Source organism: Phodopus roborovskii, unplaced genomic scaffold, assembly GCF_943737965.1.
Source record: "Phodopus roborovskii unplaced genomic scaffold, PHOROB, whole genome shotgun sequence".
Taxonomy (NCBI): Eukaryota; Metazoa; Chordata; class Mammalia; order Rodentia; family Cricetidae; genus Phodopus; species Phodopus roborovskii.
Window position 1 is genome coordinate 5,606,490 of NW_026126648.1, and position 22,186 is coordinate 5,628,675.

At 44.9% G+C, this 22,186-nt stretch overlaps 1 protein-coding gene across 1 annotated transcript in view; it reads right to left on the reverse strand.

The window, feature by feature from the left end:
- Positions 1 to 3,649, reverse strand: part of Pi4k2b (phosphatidylinositol 4-kinase type 2 beta) — a 28,760-nt gene extending 25,111 nt beyond the window's left edge. Inside the window, exon 1 of the mRNA XM_051174079.1 lies at positions 3,359 to 3,649. Within this exon, the coding sequence (XP_051030036.1) occupies positions 3,359 to 3,605 (247 nt within the window). The 5' untranslated portion in view covers positions 3,606 to 3,649. The remainder of the gene's footprint in view (positions 1 to 3,358) is intronic.
- Between the last annotated feature and the right edge of the window lie 18,537 nt (positions 3,650 to 22,186).

The following is a 22,186-nucleotide window of genomic DNA, read 5'->3' on the forward strand; positions in this document are numbered from 1 at the left end:
AAAAAGTTAACAAAGTATTCATTTGACCACACCAAAGACTATTATGGGTGCTCTGGAAAGTACAGATTCTAAAAAGCTACTGTGTAACCTTGTATGGTTAGATGAAAATAAACAGGCATGATAACATGGTTTCATTTAAGTAAACCAACAAACACTCATCTTATTCCTCTTTCCTACATCTTACCCACTCACCAGAATTCCTTCTAGAAAAAGTGCTAATCAGTTTGGTGATTAAACATACCTCAGGAGTTCCAACTGATGCCACAACCCTAGTCCTCTTAACAGAGACAGTGTCCCAGGCCCCCAGGAACTCTCAGGCCACATACAGAGCCCGGAAAAACTGTTCAGTGGCTACAGGCTGCAAAGCTATGCAGACCACCATTTGGTAAAGGCTACTACTGTTTTCTCAAAGCCTGCTTTCTACTACTGCCCAATAGATACTCAGGTAATTGAAGAATGTTGTCCATTTCTGCAACAAATAAATGGGTATTAATGGCTGCATATTTTGTTTTGTTTTGTAGTAAGAGTCTTGCTGTATTAGGTGAAGACAGACTCGAACTCACCAAGCCCAGGCTGGCCTTAATCCAATGCTTGATCCTCCCTGCCTCAGCCTCATCCATGCTGTTATTACAGGAGTGGGTCAACACACTCAACTTGTAACAGCGTATTTTAAGCACCAACTGAGCAATGAGCTTTAGTACCGTGATTGCTTACTTTCAAATCTCAGTTATGGGTGGACTGACAAGCCCCAGGAAACATGTATCCCTGTAAAACTTGCCCTAAAATACTTCATAATTAGCTTCTTATTCCTTGACCAGGCACCAACATTACCACCAGCTGAAATAGGCTCCGGAACGTTACATGGTGACTCTTTATTTACTTTTTAGGTGTATTTATTTTACTTTATGTGTGTGAATGTTTTGCCTGTGCATATGCATGTGTAGCATGGTGGAACTGGACTTACAAAAAGCTGGGATCTGTGATCCTCCATGTGGGTCCTAACTGCTGGACCTTCAGCCCTGTGCTGCTTAAAGCCCTTGTATTTATTTTTCCCTTTTTCTTTTTCCTTTCTTTTCCTATTTTTTTTTTTTTTTTTTTTTTAAGAGTCTTGCTATGTGACCCCGGCTAGCCCGGCACTTACTGCACCGCTCAGGATAGCCTTAAATGTCTTTTGCTTTGCCCACCTAAGTGTGGGGATCAAGCTTGCTTGCTTATGTGGGATCCAAAGTAGCACTCATTTCATAGGGCTAGTGATGCTCTGTTACATGTAAAGTGCAGAGAACTATGTCCAGCATGTACAACTGGTACGCAGGTATTAACTACCATTTTTATTACAACCTGATTCACTGATTAGGATGACTGAACACTGACGTAACAACACTATAGTTATGTGACATCTAGACTTTGCTGACTATGTTGTTAATATAAAGATAATAGGTGCATGACATTTGCCACTGGCTCAAGTATATAAAGTTCCTGTTTACATAAACAAAATGGTTAAACACCACAAAGGTCCATACTGATCTAAAAGCAGGGATATCTTGAAATCAAAGGTGGTTTCATGACAACTGAATGGAAGGTAGAAAAGAGGGCAAAGGCGTTAATGAACAGTTTTTTTTTTTAAATATTAAATTTTTAAAAACTTGTTAAATTATCCAATCATAAACCTTGTAGGAGTTTTAGACATTGTAAGTAGTTTTCTAATGGTCTGAAACTATTCTAAAATCCTGTTTAAAAGAAACCCCACATAACACCCCAAAGTAGCAGCTCTTTAATAACACAAAGCTCTACAGCAGAATGGACAGAGTTCAGAACAAAAGAGGTGGGCTCCGTGTTAACATTACCATTTCCTGGATATTTGACTTTGTGCAAACTACTTACTCCAGAAGTTCTAGGAGCCGCCCCGTTATTGTGGTTTTATTAATTTTCAACTCTCACAACAGAGGACAGGGCCAATGACAGCTGACCTACCGTACTGCTGTGAGAACTAATGAAATGTCAAAAATCCATCTTGATAAACCCTAAAAACTGATAAAGTATCGCCACTGAGAAGGTAAGAATTCTAATAGCTCACTTGCACTCTGTCACAGTCTTAGCCTCTTTTGGCTTTTTCTAGCCTTGACCGTGTTTGCCACAAACAACAGGGAAAAAAAAAAAAAAAAAAAAAAAAAAAAACAAAACAGACCCAACCCCATGAAAAGCAATAAATGTACTTTTAAGACCTTAAGCTCTATTTAAGTGTAACACACAAGGTAACTCCGGCGCAAGAAAAGGCAAGTAGCAGCCGAACGACCTCGGTAACCTCACAGACCGGACTGTGGTCAGTGTGTGTCCACTGTGGCTGAAGTGGGGTTCACTTGTGAAGCGGGAAACTTAGTATTCCTTTCAGTGTTGAAATGCAAACCCACCCATCAGATAAGGCCGTGGTGACGGCAGGCAAGTCCTTAACGGCATTTCAAAACTGTTTCCTCTAGGACTCCTACAGTATTTGTGTTTGAATGAAATTTCAGTTAGAACTCTTGACTTGCTCTATCCAAACTCCTTTCGAGCAGCATTAGCATAATAGCAGGTCAAGTAAAACTTAGCAACTTCTAGAATAAGCAGTATTAATAAAAAACTACCTTCCCTGTGGCTTTTCCATAAACGGTCGCATGGAATGATGCTCTTCAGCAGTGCATAAACCACTTCTTTGGATCCATCCTAACACCAACGAGTAGGAGTTCCGTTTGTTTGTGTTATGGAAACAAGCCTGTCTAGATCCGGATCCCATTTCAGCTAAGTTAGCCAAACCACACTCCACCGCCCCAAACTCACCACACAGACATCCAGGCCTGCAACAGCACGCCTCAAGTTTAGTTTAAACATCGCCTGTTAGCCCCTCTTTCAAAGGTCACTTAAAATCAAGTCCACATGATAATGAGAAGCTGTTTTCTTTTAAAAGGCCCGAACGCAGGCTTTGCAGAGAGACAAGGTTTCGCCAGCCTCTGCCCCCTCTGGCTAACGTCACAATAGCAGCAACATTTAATAGAAAAGTTTGGAAACTCTTCTCGGCGGCGGCCGGTCGTCATTCGTCACCTCTCTGGGCTGCCGCCCCGGGCCGCCCTGCAAAGCAAAAACCCACTCACGGACTCGGCGGAGAACTTTCTGGATCGCCGTGCGAGTTCCTAGTTCAGAACTTCAGGCCCAATTTGAACAAACAACTTACGTCACCTGGGCCTGGGGCGAAGCTCCCCTCGGGGCCTGGGCACCCCTAGGGCTGACTCCCACGGGGGAGCCTCGAGAGCGGCCCCGGCCCGCCTGCCCCGGAGGGGGAGGTGGGGGCAACGGGGCGGGGCGGGGCGGGCTGCGCGGGGCGCACCTGAGCCCGCGATGCGGGCGCGGTCCAGCTCGATGGACAGACTCGTGGAGGCGGACGCGTCCCCGGACGCTAGGGGCGGCTCGGCGGCGGGCTCGCGGGGCGCGGCCGCGCCCTGGTCCCCCTGCAGCCGCATGGCGCTCCCGGGCGCGCCCCTCCGCGGCTGGGCCCAGGCGACCCGCGGCAGCAGCGGCTCCCGCTCCTCGTCCTCGTCCTCCGACGGCCGGCGGGGCTGGCAGTCCTCCGCCATGGCCTCCGCGGGTGGCCCGGGGCGCTCAGAGCGGACGGGCGCCCGGCTGGAGCCTCGGCATCGCGCCCAACCGCGGCGGCCGGCCGGACCGCACCGACGCCACCTCACCAGTCCACCGCCCGCCCCGCCCCGCCCCGCCCGGCCACGCCCCGCCCGGCCACGCCCCGGCACGCCCCGCCCCTCGAGCCGCCGGCCACACGCCTGCGCAGAATGGCGGGGCGGAGCAAATGAGGGCGGGGCGGGGCGGGGCGGGCCGCCTGTGTCTGCCCCGGGCAGGTGTAGTGTGCACGAAGGTGCAGCCCCTTATCGTTATGATATACGTTATACGTTATATACGTTTATTTCACCAACTCTTTGCACTAAAAGTTCGTGAGGACTGGGAGCTTCTCCTCGGACAGAACCTGAATAGTCCTGTGCTGTTACAATAAGTCCATGTGTTGTCTATACTTGACTAACGTCTTGCAATAGAAGTCCGTGAGCGCGGGAAGTTTCTCTTTAGACAGAACCTGGACTAAGTAACGTTACCGTAAGTTGTACGTTATAGACATGTATTTGGTACTAACATCGAGCTGGGGATTTCTATTTAGAGTTTCTTGGCAGTGGAAATGATGTAGTTTTCTTTTGCTTTGACTAATCTTAACTAAGGTATATCACTGTTTCAAAAATCTTTTTTAAAGTCCGTGTTTGTTGTGTTAAATTTTTGTTTTCTAGATCGCTGACTTTTTTCTTCTTCTGCTTAGTACTTATTTGTTTCCTTTTTACTACTTGTTTAGTAAAGATTAAAACACTGAGCAGGCTCCTACCTTATAAATACAAAGCCTTTAAAGCTACGAGTTGCCCTCATATCTTTGTTTTACCTGCGTTCCACTGTTTTTGATGCATTGTACTTTTATTTTTGAAATAATTTTTAATTACTCTTAGGATTTCTCCTTTGGCCTACTTCTTTGACATGTGTTATTTTCAAGTACTTAAGGGCTTTCTGGGAATTATTTCTTGTTTAAGTATTGTGCCAGCCAGTTTTTGTCAACTTGACACAAAATGGAATCTCCTGGAAGGACCCTCAATTGAGGAGTTGACTCCCTCAGATTAGCCTGTGTGCGTATCTTTGGGGCATTCCCTGATTAATGATTGATAAGGAAGGGTCCTACCCACTGTGACTGACATCATCCCTGGACAGGTGATCTTGTATAAGAAACGGGAAGAAGGCGTAGAGGGCAAGCAGTATTCCTTTATGGTCCTGGCTGGAGTTCCTGCCTTCAGATTCCTGTTTTGAGTTCCTACCCCGACTTCTCTCCCTGAAGTGTTGTGATGTGGGAATGTAAGCCAGATAAATCCAATGTCCTTTGGGCCATGGGGTCTGTCACAGCGGCAGCAGGAAGAAAATGCACACTAGGACCAGTGCACCCACTGTGACCAACAGAGATGCTAAAGTGTGACATTCCACAGCCCAGCTTGCTGCGCACTTTCACCAAGAACATATATTCTAACGTTGAGTGGTTTTTAATCTCTCGGTTGCTCTATAGATAATTTCAAAGTACTGCCAGTGTCGTTAACGTCACCCACATGCCACTGACTTTTTCATCTGGGTCTAGTTCTGAGAAGAGGTTGTTACAGTCTTATTATTGTGTAATTTGTCCTTTTCATCTTGTTGGCTTTTATGACTTCCTAGTAATTTTACTTTTCTAATTTAAAAAGGTGTGTGTGTGTGTGTGTGTGTGTGTGTGTGTGTGTGTGTGTGTGTGTGCATGTGTGAGTGAAGGTCAGAGGGCAACTCATGGAAGTTAGAGTTCTCTTTCCAGCCTATAGGTCCTGGAGAATAAAACACAAGATCATCAGCAAGCCTTGTACCAGTCCTGATCCGGGCCTTTTTGAAATAATTATCTTATCTCTAGTTATCTTTCTGCCTTGAAGTCCTGCCCTAATGTAACTGTCCCACCTTTTCTCAGGCTTACTGTTTGTCTTAGGTAAATATTTTTCCCACTCCTCATCTTATATGTAGGTCTTGATGGAGGTGGAATTTTCTGCCTGCGGCAGCCCCCAAATAACCACTCACAGTCTTAACATTAATTATGAATGCTAGGCCAATAGCTCAGGCTTGTTACTAGCTAGCTCTTACATATGAATTAAGCCATATTTCTTATCTGTGCTCTGCACGTGGCATGGTGCCTTTTCTCAGCACGGCGTGCCCATCTTGTTTCTCTCTGCATCTGCTGGCAACTTCTTAGACTCTGCCTTCTTTCTCCCAGTATTCTGTTTGGCTCTCCCATCTAACCTAGACCTGTTTAGCTATTGGCTAGTCAGCTTTTTTTATATTAACCAATGAGAGTAATGCATATTCGCAGTGTACATAATGATTATTCCACAGCATCTTTAAATTTTTGATGTCTCTTACATATAGTTTTCAGTTCGTTCATAGTTTTTAAATCCAGTCAGATAATCTCTATGCTTCAGTTGGAGTTTTTAGTTCATTTACATAAAATGTAATGATGACACAGATGGATTAAAGTCTACCATTTTAAATTTTTATCTTGTTTGCATCATCCTTTTTTTAGTCTCCTTTTTTTTGGGGTGTTAATCTAGTATCTCTTTTCTTCTAGTACTTAATTTTTAGTGGTTTTTCTGGGACTTATAGTACACATCCTTAAATTACCTTAATGTATTAAGAGCTTATATTATACTAATTGTCATAAAACACAAGAACCTGCAAAAAGTGTAGCTCCGTTTATCTGCCATCTTTAATGTTTTTATTGCCATGTGAAATAGACCTGCATATATTAAACACAATGTACTATTTTTTTTTTTTTTTTTTGCTTTTAGCAGTAATATATTTTAAACAAATTAAGGACATTATTTCTGGTACTTCATACTATTTTTAGTGTTCTTCATGCCTTCTTATGGGTCTAATTTTCTGTGTAGTACCATGTTCCTTCCCAGTGAGGAACTTAACAAAATGAGTTACGATGCAGATCTGGGGATAATGTCTAAGTTTTATTCACCATCACTTTCCATTGGTATTTCCTATAGGTAGGTAGTGGATTGTAAGTTGGTGGATGGCTCATCTTTCTCACCGCTGTGAACACCCACGGGACAGAAACGACGTGAGAGGAAAGGACCATTTTGGAATATGGTTTCGGGAGTTTTAACCATCATAGTGGAAAAAGAGCTGACAGGTGGTGCGTGAGGCAGGGATCTTCAGCAGGGGAGACATGGGAGGCAGCAAACCATGGCCCATAGCAACAGCACCATCACCTACAGGAGCCCTTGCTTCTGCCAGCCGAGCCCACCCCCCGAAAGGGTCCATCGCCTCTCCAATCAATGCCACCAGTCAACCACAACAGCTGATGTTGCTGTCCCTATCCAAGTTCAGATCTAAAAGTGTCGCACCATGATTCCATGGCCTTCCCTGTCTCTGAGTCCGCCCACCTGTCTATTCTGTACTATGTCACTATTTTTGTGGCTGGCTTTCACCTTTGTCTTTCGACATCGTGCTGTGGTTTCTCTTTAGCTATACCCTGCTTGGGTCTCGCTAAGGTCTTTTGTGACCCACAGTGTGGGTGCTGGGAATCAAACCCAGCTCCTCCGAAAGAGTAGCTAGTGCTCTTAATTACTGAGCCACCTCTCCAGCCTCGGTGAGATTTTTTTTTTTTTTAATCTGTAGATTTGTGTTTAAAAACTTAAGGGGGTGGTGTCAATTTCAGTTGGGTTTTACTTTTTTCTGTCTCATTTTCCCTTTTCTTTCTGAAATACTGTGTGTGTGTGTGTGTGTGTGTGTGTGTGTCAGACTTATGAACATTGCTCCAATGTGTGTGTGTGTTTCTGAAATACTGTGTGTGTGTGTGTGTCAGACTTATGAACATTGCTCCAATGTGTGTGTGTTTCTGAAATACTGTGTGTGTGTGTGTGTGTGTGTGTGTGTGTGTGTCAGACTTATCAACATTGCTCCAAGGCTCTGCCTACCTATTTTTTTTTAAATAGTTGTCAATCACTTCCCTTTATTTTGGAAATGTCTCTTAATGTATTTCATGTCCAGTGACCTTTTAGTTAGCCAGTAAAATAACCCTTCCACTCACTTAGCACATTTTTTAATTCCAAAACTTATTTTTTAGTTCTAGAATTTCCACTTAGCACACATTAGCTCTATTTCTCTACTGAGATCCCCATATTATTAATTCACCACACCCATGGATTTTCTTAGGTCTTTGAAAACATGTAATGACTGTTTACATGGCATCTGGGCCAGATTGGAGTCAGCTTCTTCCACTCACTTCTACTTCTTGACTGCAAGCAAATTTTATTTCACGTTCTTTTGTGAATCTGTCAAGATATAGCTGCAGATTTAGATATGGGCCCTAGTGGGTGATGTGTTACTGAGCCTCTACATTCTATCATCCCCTTTAAGGAGTGTTGTTCTAGCAAGTACTTGACTTGTCTGGAGTCAAACTTCCGAAATTATCTCTCAATAATCCAAGTGGTTTTTTTTTTTTGTTTGTTTGTTTGTTTGTTTTTTCTTGGACTCCTTGCAAACTCTCACCCATGCAACAAGGATTCTGGTAGAGTATATGTGCAAATTTAAGGGCCCTGAACCTCGACGAGTCCTTTCCAGAACTCCCCTCCTCTGTCTCTAGCTGCTTTGAAAGCAAGAACTTCTTCCCACAAGTCCTTAACCCAGTAAGACGGTAGCTTTCTGACTGAGTGCCAGCTGCCTTGCACAGTGCATAGTAGAAAGTGCCCTCAGGCACAATGTTTGAACATAAATCTCACTCATTATGTTAACATCCTTTGAAGAGTATCCATCCCTTCCGTTTTTGTTTGCCTGCTTCTGGCCGGCTGCCAGCATCTTCAAACAATTGTTTTTAGATTTTTGTCCAAAGTTTATAATTTTGATCCATTAGAGGGTTAGTCTAATATAATCTCCTATGACATGTTTTATTACCAATGCGTCTTTTAGTGAAATGAATAGTGTTGTAGTTTCCTCAGTTCGTGGGTTAGTAGAGAAATATTACCTCTTTTATGAGATAAGATTCAGTATCAATTCTGCTTACCATTTTGTTTTTATAGACTTATACGCAGAAAAAAAAATCTTTCCAAATAAATAGATGGATCATGAAAAATGTTTTTATTAGCAAAATCACGACGGTCAGCCAGGCAGCAGTGGCACACATCTTTGATCCCAGCACCTGGGAGGCAGAGACAGGTGGAGCTCTGAGTTTGAGGCCAGCCTGGGCTACACACAGGGTGAGTTCCAGGACAGCCAGGGCTACACAGAGAAACCTTGTCTCGAAAAAAACTAAAACTCAAACAGACAAACAAATCATTGTAAGATTCACAATCTTTGTAAGAAAAACCTCCAGATATATGCTAAAAATTGCAGCGATTTGTTACAAAGAGAAATTTATGATCTATCATCAGGCACTTTATCTACTTCCTCTTTGTTTTGTTTATTTATTTGCTCAATTTCTTGGATGTATACCAAGACACTTTTAAACTACTTATCAAGCAACAAAATTTATCAAATGATTAATAATTATGCTATAATTTCTCTCAAGATACTTTTTAACACTGAGTTGAGAAATAAAAATTTTAACATCACTCATTCAGTATTTTACATTTAAATGTGTATTTAATGTATATGATGTTTTGCCTGCATGTGTGTGGGTACATCACATGTGTGCCTGGTACCTAGGGATCCCAGGGAACGGGATGGGAGTTATAGTTGGTTGTGAGCTGCCATGTTGATGGGTGTTGGGAAGCAAGCCCAGCTCTTCTGGAAGAGCAGCCAGTGCTCTTAACTGCTGAGCCATCCTCGAGGTATTCCTTACCCGGTGAGCATCCTCCAGCCCCTCATTCAGCATCTTACACCCATTTCTGTCAAAGCCTTTGGAATCTCAGATTTGTCTCATTCCCTGTAAGTAAAACATCTAATTTTTAAGTAAATTAGCGGGTCCGGTCTGTGCTGTCAAACTAGTCACCCAGGACAGACTTGCTTTCTGTTCAAATAAACATGTTAAAAAACATACATACATATATATATGTATGTATATATACACACACTATTTTATATATATATAATACTATATATATATATAATAGTATAAACATAGTATAAACATAACCCAGTGTCAGGATAAGGATATATCCTGGTGATAGGGCACTTGCTTAGATTGCATGAAGACCTAAGTTCAATCTTTAGCAACACACACACACACACACACACAAACCCGTATCTGTCTAGCTCACTGTGTCAAATTCTAATGTTTGAACTCTATAAATTCTAACACCTTTGCATATCCCCTACTCCTGCAACCTCATTCTGCGATGCATTGTGACCTGAAGTAGTTACCTTTGCATTGCTATAGCCAAAGTACCAGACACCTGTATTGAGCATGAGCTTTCCCACTGAAATCGACGAGATTGAGAAAACAGCTCCTTCTGAACGTGACATCCCAGCGTTCCTCAGGAACTCACAGCAGCTGTGGTAGATGGCACAAGAGCAAGACGCAGATCAACAACGTAACCCATGAGCCCCCACCCCTAGGCGAGGGACTGTTTATCGATAGTAATGGTGTCTGGGGAGGGAGAGTGAGTTAGGTCCTCGTGAATGGATGGCCCTATACGTGTAAATATATGTGTAGCATGAATTGGACTCAGTGAGCCATTAAAAAAGGAGAGAGAGAGAGAGAGAGAGAGAGAGAGAGAGAGAGAGAGAGAGGACTTGAAGTTGGAGCAGCGGGAAGAGGACTGGGTCTTGGAGGAGAGAATGTGGTCAAAATACATCGCATGCCTGTATAAAACTCTCAATTTTAAAAAACAATTTTATGACTTTCCTTTTTTTTGAAGAACAAAAATCTGTCACTAACAGGCCCCATTTTGAAGTCCACTTGTGGTAAATGTTGGGACAAGCTGCTACTTGGTATGTTATCTGACTGATGTGTAGCAGTGGGAGTTCTACACACACACACACACACACACACACACACACACACACCTAATTAAAATGTTCCAAATCTCTAACTGTCAAAGTTCTTTGTTAAAAACCTGCCCACAGAACACCATATACCGAATATATTGAATTCACACTTGAATGTCCTAGCCTCTTTGGCAGAGTCCCTTCCTCAGAGTGTGTGCCAGGTCCACCCGGACTAGGCACAAAAATGCAGTGTACAAATTTGTCCACATGTCCTGACCTCTCTGAACCACATGGAGAGATGCCCCAATGACAGTAACATGCCCAGCACGACACCTTCCTGGAATTGCCAGACTTGCTCAAGCTGGCCTCAATGTCAAGGCATTTCATTGGTCCAAGGAAGTTCTGCCAATTGGAAGGTATCAGTTCTGACTCTGTGGAGATACTTGAGCATGGGTGAATAGTAGTTTCTAGTCCCCGAGTTCGACTTTTGAACTCTAGTAATAGTATAATAACTTTTAAAAGCCTCACATGCTGATGCTATTTTTAACTTCTAATCTCGAGCCGGGGCTGCTGGGCAATAAATGAGATGCAAAAGAGCATCAGGAGTGCAGCCACAATCCTTCCTGCTTGCAAGAAAATTGCAAATGTCATGTTAGGCTATTAAGTAATTGTCAACGTGTACTTGAGTTTGCTAATGATTTAGTCTACACATCCTTCCATTACTCCATCCTTCACCTCATTAGCTCTACTTCTGAAGTGGCTCTTAAATCATCCACTCTTCTTCTTCTTTTGTACCTCTTTCACCGTCGTCTCCACCGTCGTGTTCCCTAAGAGTCATTTATTATCATTATACAAGTGCTTAGAGCAATCCACTCCCCCGAGCACACGCACACATACACTCGAGTGTGTCTGTGTATGAGAGAGAGAGAGAGAGAGAGAGAGAGAGAGAGAGGAGAGGGAGAGAGGGATAGAGAGAGAGAGAGGAGAGGGATAGAGAGAGAAGGGAGAGAGAGAGAGAGCGAGAGAGCGCGCAACTCCTGTGGCTCATTTGGCCTTGGGTTCTGCATATAACTGAAGATAGCCTTGAACTTCTCACTTTCCTGCCTTCACCTCCCAAGCACTGGCACCATAAGCATGTGCCACCATACCTGGCTCCTGTGCCTGGCTCCTCTTTATCTTATGGAGAGGGTGTTTAAGCCTCAACCATTTGGCCCCTCCATGTGAGTGTCCGTGCACATGTTCATATTAACACACCCTTGTGCCTTTCAGCACACTCCCCCCGCCCACAAACGCTCAGGAGGAGTCTGAACTTCCTAGACTTATTAGACATACAAGACCTTGTGTGGCCTTTGCCCTTCACTAGTGAAGTCAGTCCCTCTGGCCTCTTGTTCATCTTAGGACTTCTGCACCCGCATCAGCCAAACGCTCCAAAGAAACAGAACGGTAAGGTAAACAGAATGGTTTTTAAAACTTGGCTATGTAGGTGAGAGGGCCTGGAAAGTGTGTAGTTTCTAGAAAAGACCTGCAGGCTGGACATTTGGGCAGGAGTAGATGCCTCATCGAGAGGCACAATCATTTCCTTGGGAAATATCAGTTGCTCTTGTGACCCTTCAGCTAATGGCATGAGGCCCGCTCAACCTGTTGAGAATAATCTCCATTGCTTCCAAACTAACTGACTGCAGATGGTAATCATTTGCACAGTAACTGCAGAGAAACATCTGTATTGTCCCTTTATCAAAGGAACACTGAAGCCAGCCAATTAGGCCTATAAACCAACTGCTGCATGGACTTCTTTTCCCTTCTTCAGCTGGAACACACCTACTCTCAGCATGATGGACCAGCCTTACTCATCAGACCTCAGTGTTCTCCAGGAGCCTTTACTTCTGCCCACACCAGGCTAGACGTCCTTCTTTTGGCTAAACTCCTCTACCTCGAACATAAGTGTGATGGTGTTAATTGTCAATGTGATAGAATCTAGAGTCATCTTGGAGATGGACCCCTGGACTCGCCAGTGGGGAATTTAGGTCCACTCTACGTGAGCCCACTCCTTGGCTGTGAACCTGAGCTATGTAAATGGAGAAAGGGATAGGAGCAGAAGCTTCCCTCCCCATCCCCCCCCCCCCCCGCCTTCTTCTTAACATTCAGTGTTATTAATGGAGATAAGCTGTGCTTTCCACCCGGCAAGAGTAGAGTGTATGGAGTAGGCTCCCTCCTACCTCTACATGGGTTCTTCTGGCCTTGATTTCCCCACCATGATAGACCACACAGTTGAACTATGAGCCAGAATGAACCCTTTCTCCCTTGAGGTGCTTTGGTCAGAGCACCACAGCAATAGGAAAAGAGTCTAAGACGAGTTAACACGACACAGTTGTAGAATAACCTACTTACCTATCCATATTGCCAACAGGATCCTGGGAACCAAAATCTGCTTAGTTCCCTGCTCTAACCCATGAGCCAGGACAAGACCTATCACATACAGGGTTCTCACTACACAGCAACGTAATACATCTCACACAGCTCCACTTTGTGGTTGAAGTAGTGGGCTTAGCCACGTTAAACCCTTTACTCATAATTACTCTCTAGACAGGAGCAGAGCTGGTCCCTGACATTCAGCTCCTCTCCACCCTGAGCATCTTCTTCATAGAGCGTGCTTTAGGGATGGGGATTCAGGGCCAGGTCACAGGGTATTTTCTTATTGGTTGTAGTCTAGAATGCCCTAGAATGTATAGTCCTCATGTGCTGGGTTGACGAGTGTGGACAGCGCACTCAGTTTGTGGAATCTTACTGTTGCTGTGCTTGTTTCGATTCTCTAAATCTTTTTGAAACTTTGTATCTCAATCACACCCATCCCTTATTCTTCCCTCCCCTTCCCCCTTCAGGTCCTCCTTTACGTCTTCCTTTCTGTTTCTTTCTTTTTTTAAAGCAGGGTTTCTCTATAGAGCCTTGGCTGTCCTAGAACTTGCTTTGTAGACCAGGCTGGCCTCAAACCCACAGAGATCTGCCTACCTGTTCCTCCCAAGTGCTGGGATTACAGGCATGCACCACCACTGCCTGGCCACGTCCTCCTTTTATAATCAATTATTTATTTAACCTACGGAGTCTAGTTAGTGCTACCCACACGCACTTGTCTATGGAGTCATCCAGGGAGGCACCAGTGGCCACATCCCTCGCCCCCCGCCCCCCAAAGGTAATTTTCTCTCCCTCTGCAGTCATGCAGGGTCTCATGTACCCCAGATGGTCTGGAACTCACTAGGCAACTGAAGATGGCCTTGAACTTGTGAACTTCACACCACCACACCCAATATATGCAGTGCAAAGGATCACACTCAAGGCTTCACATATGCCAGACAAGACTCTCACATGCCCAGCTGTTTGCCTTGATGTAGGCCCAGCATAAGAAGAAGAGCAAGCTGGCGTGGCCCAGTCTGTCCTCTCCCAGCGCCCCTCCCCCACAGGGCTCCTTGCACTATGGCAGTTGCTTAACTGTAAGGGGTCATTCACGCCTTCTCTCTGCAAGTTTCAACCTCTCTTCCTGCTACTCAACTGATTCTTTATATTTTCTAGGTCTAGTTTCTGTCCAGGAGGAACTGGCTGCCTTCTTTCATCACTAGGCTTCCTTTTTTTGAGTAAAACTTGTCGTGCCTGATTACTTCATAAATTAGCCCATAGACGTGTGTGTGTGTGTGTGTGTGTGTGTGTGTGTGTGTGTGTGTGTGTACACATTTATGTGTGTGCAGGACAACCTTGCGTGTCTTCTTCAGTCGATCTCCACCTTCCTTTTTGAGACAAGGTCTCTCACTCTTAAAGCTGAACATTGACAATTTGGCTAGGGCGACTTGCCAGCAAGCCCTTGGGATCCATCCACCTGTCTGCCTCTCTGCACCAGGGTCATGGGTACTCGCTTCTGAATCGGGCTTTCTAACCGTGTCCTAGGGATTTCATTAGGTCCCCATGCTTGATAAGTACTTTCCGCCTGGGCCATCTCCCTGTACCCAAACTGGCTATCTTCCCTGTTAATTGTTAACGAGAGGGGAAGGCAGGAAGCAGGGACCACACAGAGTAGCATGTGTTTTCTGAGTGGAGACTGGGAGAGGGAGTAAGGAGGGTTCAGACAGGAGGCTCACAACAGGCAGGCAGGGCTTGGCTAAAATGGTCTGAGGGAGAATGAATCAGTTTATCCTTCCCCTTAAGTTCTCTTGAAAAGCTTCTAAATGTTCTCTCAACAAACTCTCAAGATTTCTCCTCAAAAGTTATTTCTCTAAAAGCTCTCTCTTACAGTTCTCTTTAGAGATTCTTCTTTTTAAAAATTCTGTCTCCTCTACCCAGTTTATATATCCACAGACACACTTAGCAATTCTCTGACAATAGCAGAGATACCAGGCATGCATATCTCTCGGAGCCAGGAAGGCACATAAGGTCTTGACAAAGCAACTCCACGCATGTCTCAGAGAGGAAATGTGACTTGTTAAGTATCTGGTGGGGGAAGGGTTAAATGAAGTAAGGGGCTATGTGGGATCTGGAGGCTGCACACCACTGATGCCCCGGTGAGAAGGAATTTCCTTTCTCCGGGCCTTTTTGAGAATATAAAACACTCAGTATGTATGCTATATATCAAGATCATGCAGCCAAATTCATAGCAACAGATATTCTGGAGTCTGTATTTCTTGCAGACTTTGCAAAGCAAGTTTTCCGCCATCAGAAGTTAATTCTGGTTAGTTGGTACCTAAAATATTAATTACTACTGCTGTAGTAAATAATAAAGGCTTGGGGGGGGGTTCCTTGTTCCTGAGTGTAAGGTAGATAATATCATTGACCTATCCAGAACAGTAGAAAAAGACAGCCAGAGTTTTTTTTTTTTTTTTTTTTTTTTTTTTTTTTGATAATATTCTTAGGCCATGTTCCATTCCTGTAATAGAACACCATAGAGTGATTAATTCATTATGTGTGGTTCCGGCGATTGAGACATTAGAGAACATTTGGTGACAACTTTCTTGCTACGTCATAGCATGGTCGAGGGCATGATGGATGGCAATACAAGTAGAGTCTTTGTCATCTTATCAAGCCACTAATATGTCATGGGAGCCCCATTGTGACCTCATCTAATCCGAACTACCTTCCAAAAACTCCAAGTTCACATCCCATTAACACGCAGTTAGGGATTAAACTTCTAACACCTGAACTTTGGGAGGCACACTCAAATCATTGCACTGCCCAAAGCAGTATCTTAGGCAGGCATAGTGATATTTTTCAAAGGGCTGGAGCCCCCTCATGTCTGGCTTTCGGGAGTTCCCGATGTTCCTCTTCGTGTTAAAGGGTTGGGGGTAAGCCACGTTTGAGTGGGAAGAAGAAAATAGGAGAACCTGAAAATGGCCGGAAATGAAGCAGAAGCAAGATCGCACGCAGCCTGATCTGACTTGGACGCTGACAAACGAGAGAACAAAAGGAGCCCTCTCAAGTGATGGCTATGAAAACGGACAACTAAGTTTTCCTCCCTCTCCTCGTTCTTAAAAAGATTTTAATCTAATCTCGGAGAGTAGAAGAAAATAACTCAATGTTCGGGAAAATAAATTTCCCCAAGGAGGCCATTAAGGCAGCCCTTTGTTTCCTGTCATACTCTGAATCAGTTACAAGGACAAACTCTATTTGTTTGGGTACATTAATTTTGCTCAATGGCCTTTCTATAAAATGAGCATCAAATTGATGGGACCGGACCTCAGTAAAGAAGAAGTTCCAATTTTCTCTGGATGGATTGTTCTGGACGTGCAGTGGAAAATTATTATTAATGGTGATTCATGTTTACTATCCAGTGAGCATAAGAGAAAGATGGAGCTTGGAAATGCATCGAAACCACAGTCAGCACAGAGTACCATGGAGAAATCAGAGCAGCACCCGGACTCTGACTCCTGCTCTGGGACTCCCCTTGGGCCTCACTTGGTGGCCCCTATCTGGTTTTTCTCAGACTGTGGTGGGTTAGAGACTTCAGGGTCACAAAGAGGGTTTTCATCATGAGAGTCGGAGCTGTGTTCATGCAAGCAGCTTGTGCTTATGAGCTAGCTAGATTCATCTTCGTGTTTATTTCAACCCTTGCATTGGACCCAGAGTGAGCAGATTAATATATCCCTCCCCCTGGTTGAGCTTGTGGTTGAGGCCTGGAGAACCTGGCCTGATACACACAGATTTCAAAGCACAGACAAAACAGATGTGTGTGGTGGCTGAATCACATACACTGGAAAAGGGGTTAATAACTGAATCAGAGAGTGGAGAAATGACTTCCTCTGCCTGTGGCTCCGTCAGAAGCCTGCAGTGGGGATCTGCAGAGCAACTTTCTTCAGTTCTCATACATGAAACAACCTTAGCATGGCATCCTTTATGTTAACCCCATCCCTTCGTCCTCCCTCTCTCTCATTCCTGCGGAAACGAACAAGACCAGCCAATAAAAATGAGACAGGGCCGTCTACTAACTGAACTGATGATGCTCCAGTGAGGGAGTATGACGCTGCCACTTAGGCTTGCTTGACGGAGACTTGGTGGCAGCCTGGGACTGGAAAGTGTCATGGTAACAGAAGGCCAGCAGAAGCAGTCAGGATGGGAGGTGCTGGCCAGCAGAAGCTCAGGTGGCTGACTCCCAGGCAGGGAGGGTTTAGGGGACACAACTGACTTTCTCTGATGGCAGACAAAAAAGTCAGGGAAGATGTGAGGTATTGATAGCATCGTGGCTGTTTGTCTGCAGAGGTTGGCTTTGGAGGCTGTTTGCTAGGATTAATGGGTTGCTTTTACAGACTGTGTTCACTGTCTCTTGTGGTGTGGTCATGTTGGATTGCTTACTTAGTCTCTCATTTTTTTTTTCTCTAGTTGTTTTTGAATGTATCAATTTTGAAGTCCTCTATCTTACACCTAACAGCCAGTAATTCTGCAACCTTCACAGTACATCATCTCAAACCTTTCATTACAAAACATTGCACAGGCTTTAATAAAAAGTTGGGATGTTGGGTGGGTGTGTGTGCTTATATGCATGGTCACGTATACGTGGATACATTCGTATGAAGGCCAGAGGTTGATGCTCATGTCCTCCTCCATGATTCTGCCTGATATATCAAGGCAGAATTATCTCTTGATGAACCCAGAGCTCACCAATTCGGCTAGTTTATTTAACCAGCTTGCCCCACGGGGAACTCTTTTTCTCCATCTCTCCCATGCTGGGCATTTATATGGGTGCCGGGGAACTGAACCCTGGTTTTCCCATTTGCATGGCAACATCTCCCCAGCCATTGTTAAACAAAATGTATAAAATAGAGTTAAGCAAAAGGAAGCAGTCTCTTGAGCTCCCACCAGGCATGTATGTCCCTGCTGACAAGCGGCTTTTTTCTGTGTGACCCCAAGTGCTTTGTATATTCGGAACTCGCCTATAAACAGTGTCAGTGTGTGTGTTTGCATCCCACCCATCAAGGGTTTGCAGAAAGGAAAAGCATTTTTCATCCAACCCTTACCCCCCAAAGCTCCCATGGTGTGTTTAGCATATCAGCTTGATTACCCACTAATTTAATATTTTATATTGAATCACAGGAAGCTAGCTTTTGTTAAGGTCAAAACCGATCAAATAATGGGAAGTTTGTAAAGCTGAACCGTGTGTGTGTGTGTGTGTGTGTGTGTGTGTGTGTGTGTGTGTGTGTGTGGATGGGAGGGAGACAGAGGAGGGGGAGGGACTGTAATGCCTTTAATGTGGGAGGGGGAGGGAGGGACTGTAATGCCTTTAACTGTCAGTTCTGTTCTTTGTAACTACAATGATTTAAGCATCAAGGCTCTGAGTAATGTGTGTGGCCTTTTCACTAGAAGGGGAAAATATCTGACTTCTTCTCTCAACTTAGTTATGTCTTCCGTTCACTCGTGACTTATTTAGCCGATTGCCACACGACATTGTGGGTCCTTTTTACTCATGTGCTCATAAACTGTCTTACGAAACAACAGTCTCTGCAGTGAATGGATGAGTCGTTGTCGTTTTTCAATTGTGTGAGTTTCACTTTAGGACTTTGATTAATAGTTTTGCAGGACACTAGGATGCCTTTTTCTTTCCTGGTTAAAAACATGTGTGGCAGGCAGATCCTGCACCCTCTCTGGGCAGCGCACGAGAGCTGACCTTGTTGTCGGGGCACAGGTAAGCCAGTCCTGAGGTCAAGAGAGCAGGAGGGCTGACACCCACCCTCCTATGCCCCCCTACAGCACTTTGGAGAGAGGGCACTGCATCCCAACCGGGCAGAACAGTAGAGTGTGGTGTGCGTGTGGATGACCAGATCTAAGGACCGTTCCTTGCTACAGGCTGCATTGGGTGAGCTCGCCAAGGCAGTGCTGGACGGCTTGTCCAGACAGTGATGATGAGGAAGAGCTGGTGGCTGACCACTCCAGCTACCATCCAGGCCCAGACCCAGGGCTGTGACTTGGTCCACCCCAACATCCACCCCATCTATGGACTGTTAGAGCACGTGAAGGGGATGAACCTACAGATCCAAAACAGCAGAATCTCCACAGCACAGGACAATAGGATCTCCAAGAGGGGCCCGGTGAGAGCCATTGTCAGTGGCACATGGCAGAAGCCAGAGGCCTGCAGCCAGACCAATTCCTAATAACACCAAATACTTATAAGTAAAGGAGAATGGACTAAAGGGTAAACCCAATGGGCCACACTACAGCTTCTGTGACAAGATTCTTCTTCCTCCCTCCCTCCCTTTCTTTCTTTCCCTTTTTGTTGTTGTTTTTGCTTTGTTTTTTGGGTTTTCTTTTAATTTGGGGGGGCATATGGAAGGGGAGGTTGCAAGGGCAGAGGGCAGATTCAAGGGAACAGGGAGCTAAGTGGGATAAGAATACATGATGTGAAACACACACACACACAGACACACAGCAATAAAAGCAAAACAAAACAAACAAACCCATATATGGTATCTTCTCCCCAGCCATTTTGCATTTGTAGCTAGTCACTGTTGATCTGTGTGACTATGGTGACCTGTCACTTGCTACATAGCGTGGAATCTTCAGGAAGAAAAACGTCTTTTTTTTTTTTTAAAGCCATTTCAGAAGGTTGTGATTAGTTAGACTAGCATTTTCAAGTGAATCACGTTAAAATAAAACGTTTTCAATAAACTACATAATAGCTAATCACTTGTGCCAGGCCCTATCAAAACGCTTCCTATGACAGTGTGTGTGTACAATATCAAGAGTTGCCACGTGAATCACTTCTAAAGCTGTGGCCTCTCGCCGTGGTTCTTAAAAAGCTATGGCTGGCAGTGGAAGGTGTATAGGAGTAGTCAGCCACACTGGCTTCGCCGGGATTCCAGGTCTGTCTTTGTGTCACCTCCCCTGCTGGTACCTTGGTACCACCTCTATTAGATGGGGAGGTAGTGATTCTGGATAGTCATTCATTGTCTCCCTCAGCATCCTTTGCTTCATCCAACACTCACAGATGTCCCCAGTGCCTGCTGTTGGGTGACACAGACCCATGCACGGGATGTTCCCTTGTCTTTGAGGCTCCGTGGTTGCACTGGGAAAGGCAGCGGCCCAGGCTTTGCTGCATCTTCTCTGGGACAACACAGGAGACTGAAGACACAGGCCACTCCCAATAGTTGAAGAAAGAAGCATCTGGGTTTAGGGCTATGCTAACCTGGTCTGGGGGACGCTGAACTCTTCCTTCTCAATTAAGGAGAATGTGAACACAGTCATGTGTCGCCGAGGGATGGGGCTGTGCTGGTCTACAGAGCCAGTCCCAGGACAGACTCCAAAGCGGTACAGAGAAACCCTGTCTCAACAGGGTGGGGCTGTGTTCTGAGGACTGTGGTGTTGGTGATTTCACCCTTGTACAATCGTCATAGGCCTTGATGGTAAGAGTATTGCACGCACAGGTTCTGTAACTCATTGCTCTGAGGCCTCTGTGATAGTCAGTTTTCACTGGACTGAGAGGGCCCGAGGACATATTAGTGATGCAGACCTCTGGGTGTGTCTGCAAGGCCATCTCCAGAGACGATTGGGTCTAGAGGGTTCTGATGTGAAAGAGGGTTAATAGAGTCATAACATGATAGTATTATTGGGGAGTGATCTGAGTAGGAATGACCCCACTCAGAGTAAATAGGCCACTGAGCACATGTCCCTGGAGCCGGTCCCTGTCCCTCACCCTGATCCCTCCCTGGCTTTCCTTTCTCTCTCTCTCTGCTTATTGGCTGCCATGAGATGGACACGTTGACTCCTCATCTCATTCTTCTCCATGATGGACAACCATCTCTGAAATCACAAGTCTGTAGTGAGATAGTCCTTGTGGCACTGACCACGCCCATTGGGAGTGGAGCCATGGGCGGAAGTGACCTGTGGAAGGAGGTCGGAGGGGGCCAGGAAAGGCGCTCTCTTTCAGGCGTGACTCGGACAGGAGAGGATCGGGTTGAATTTCCTGGTGTTCATCTGTCTAGGTTGTAAGTTATTTCTCCCTAAATAAACATCTATTCGGCCTATTTGTTTATCCTGATCCTTATTTACCGCAATACAAGTCAACTCTTTCTTCCCCTCAGCTGTTTCTGTGATGGGCACAGTGTCAGGGATAGGGTCACAGGAAAAATGACGCAATCAAAAGATATAAGAGCCAGGTGTGGTGGCACACACCCTTAATCCCAGTGCTCAGGAGGCAAAGGCAGGTGGCTCTCTCTCAGTCTGAGGCCAGCCTGGGCTACAGAGATATGAGTTAGCCTGGCACGGTGGAGCTAGGCATGGTGGCACACACCTTTAATCCCAACCTTCAGCAGGCATCAGTAGACCTGGTCTACATACATACTGACTTCCATTCCATGGCTACACAGCCTGATGCCAGTATACTGTGACGTATTTTATAACAAACATATAAACCAGTAGCAAAATAACCATTTGCAGTGTTATGTACCGAGTGCATGTGCTATACTTTTACGTGATTGGCAGAGCAGTAGGTCTGTTCACTCCAACATCAGCACAGACACTGTGACATTACCATGACAACCACATCACTAGGTAGGGAATTTTCAGCTTCATTATAATCTTATGGTACACCCATGGTACATGGGTTTCTCCTTATAAAATGTCACAGTGTGGTGTATGACTGGAATGCTGTCTAGGTTACTGTCCAGAACTGTGTAGGCATTAACACTTGTTCACAGTTTACATCCATCATCTCAAATAAACAAAGCCATCAAAAGACATTGTCTCACCGGGTGCTGGTGGTGCATGTCTTTAGTCCCATCGCTTGGGAGGCAGAGGCAGGCGGATATCTGTGAGTTTGAGACCAGACTGGTCTACAGAGCTAGTTCCAAGACAGGCTCCAAAGCTGCACAGAGAAACCCTGTCTTGAAAAACTAATATATATATATATGACATTGTTTCTTGAGTACACTTAAAATTCTTTCCTCCTTTCTTTTTTTCTTTCTTTTTCTTTTCTTTCTTTCTTTTTTTTTTTTAAAGACAGAGTCTCTCCATGTAGTTCTGGCTGGCCTGACTAGGCTGGTCTGGAACTCATATTCACCTGCCTCTGCCTGCCAAGCACTGGGATTAAAGGTGTTTGCCACCATCTCAGCAACATTCTTTTTATTCAAAAGAAGAAGGAAAAGAAGGAAGGAAGGAAGGAAGGAAGGAAGGAAGGAAGGAAGGAAGGAAGGAAGGGGGCGGGGTTCTTGAT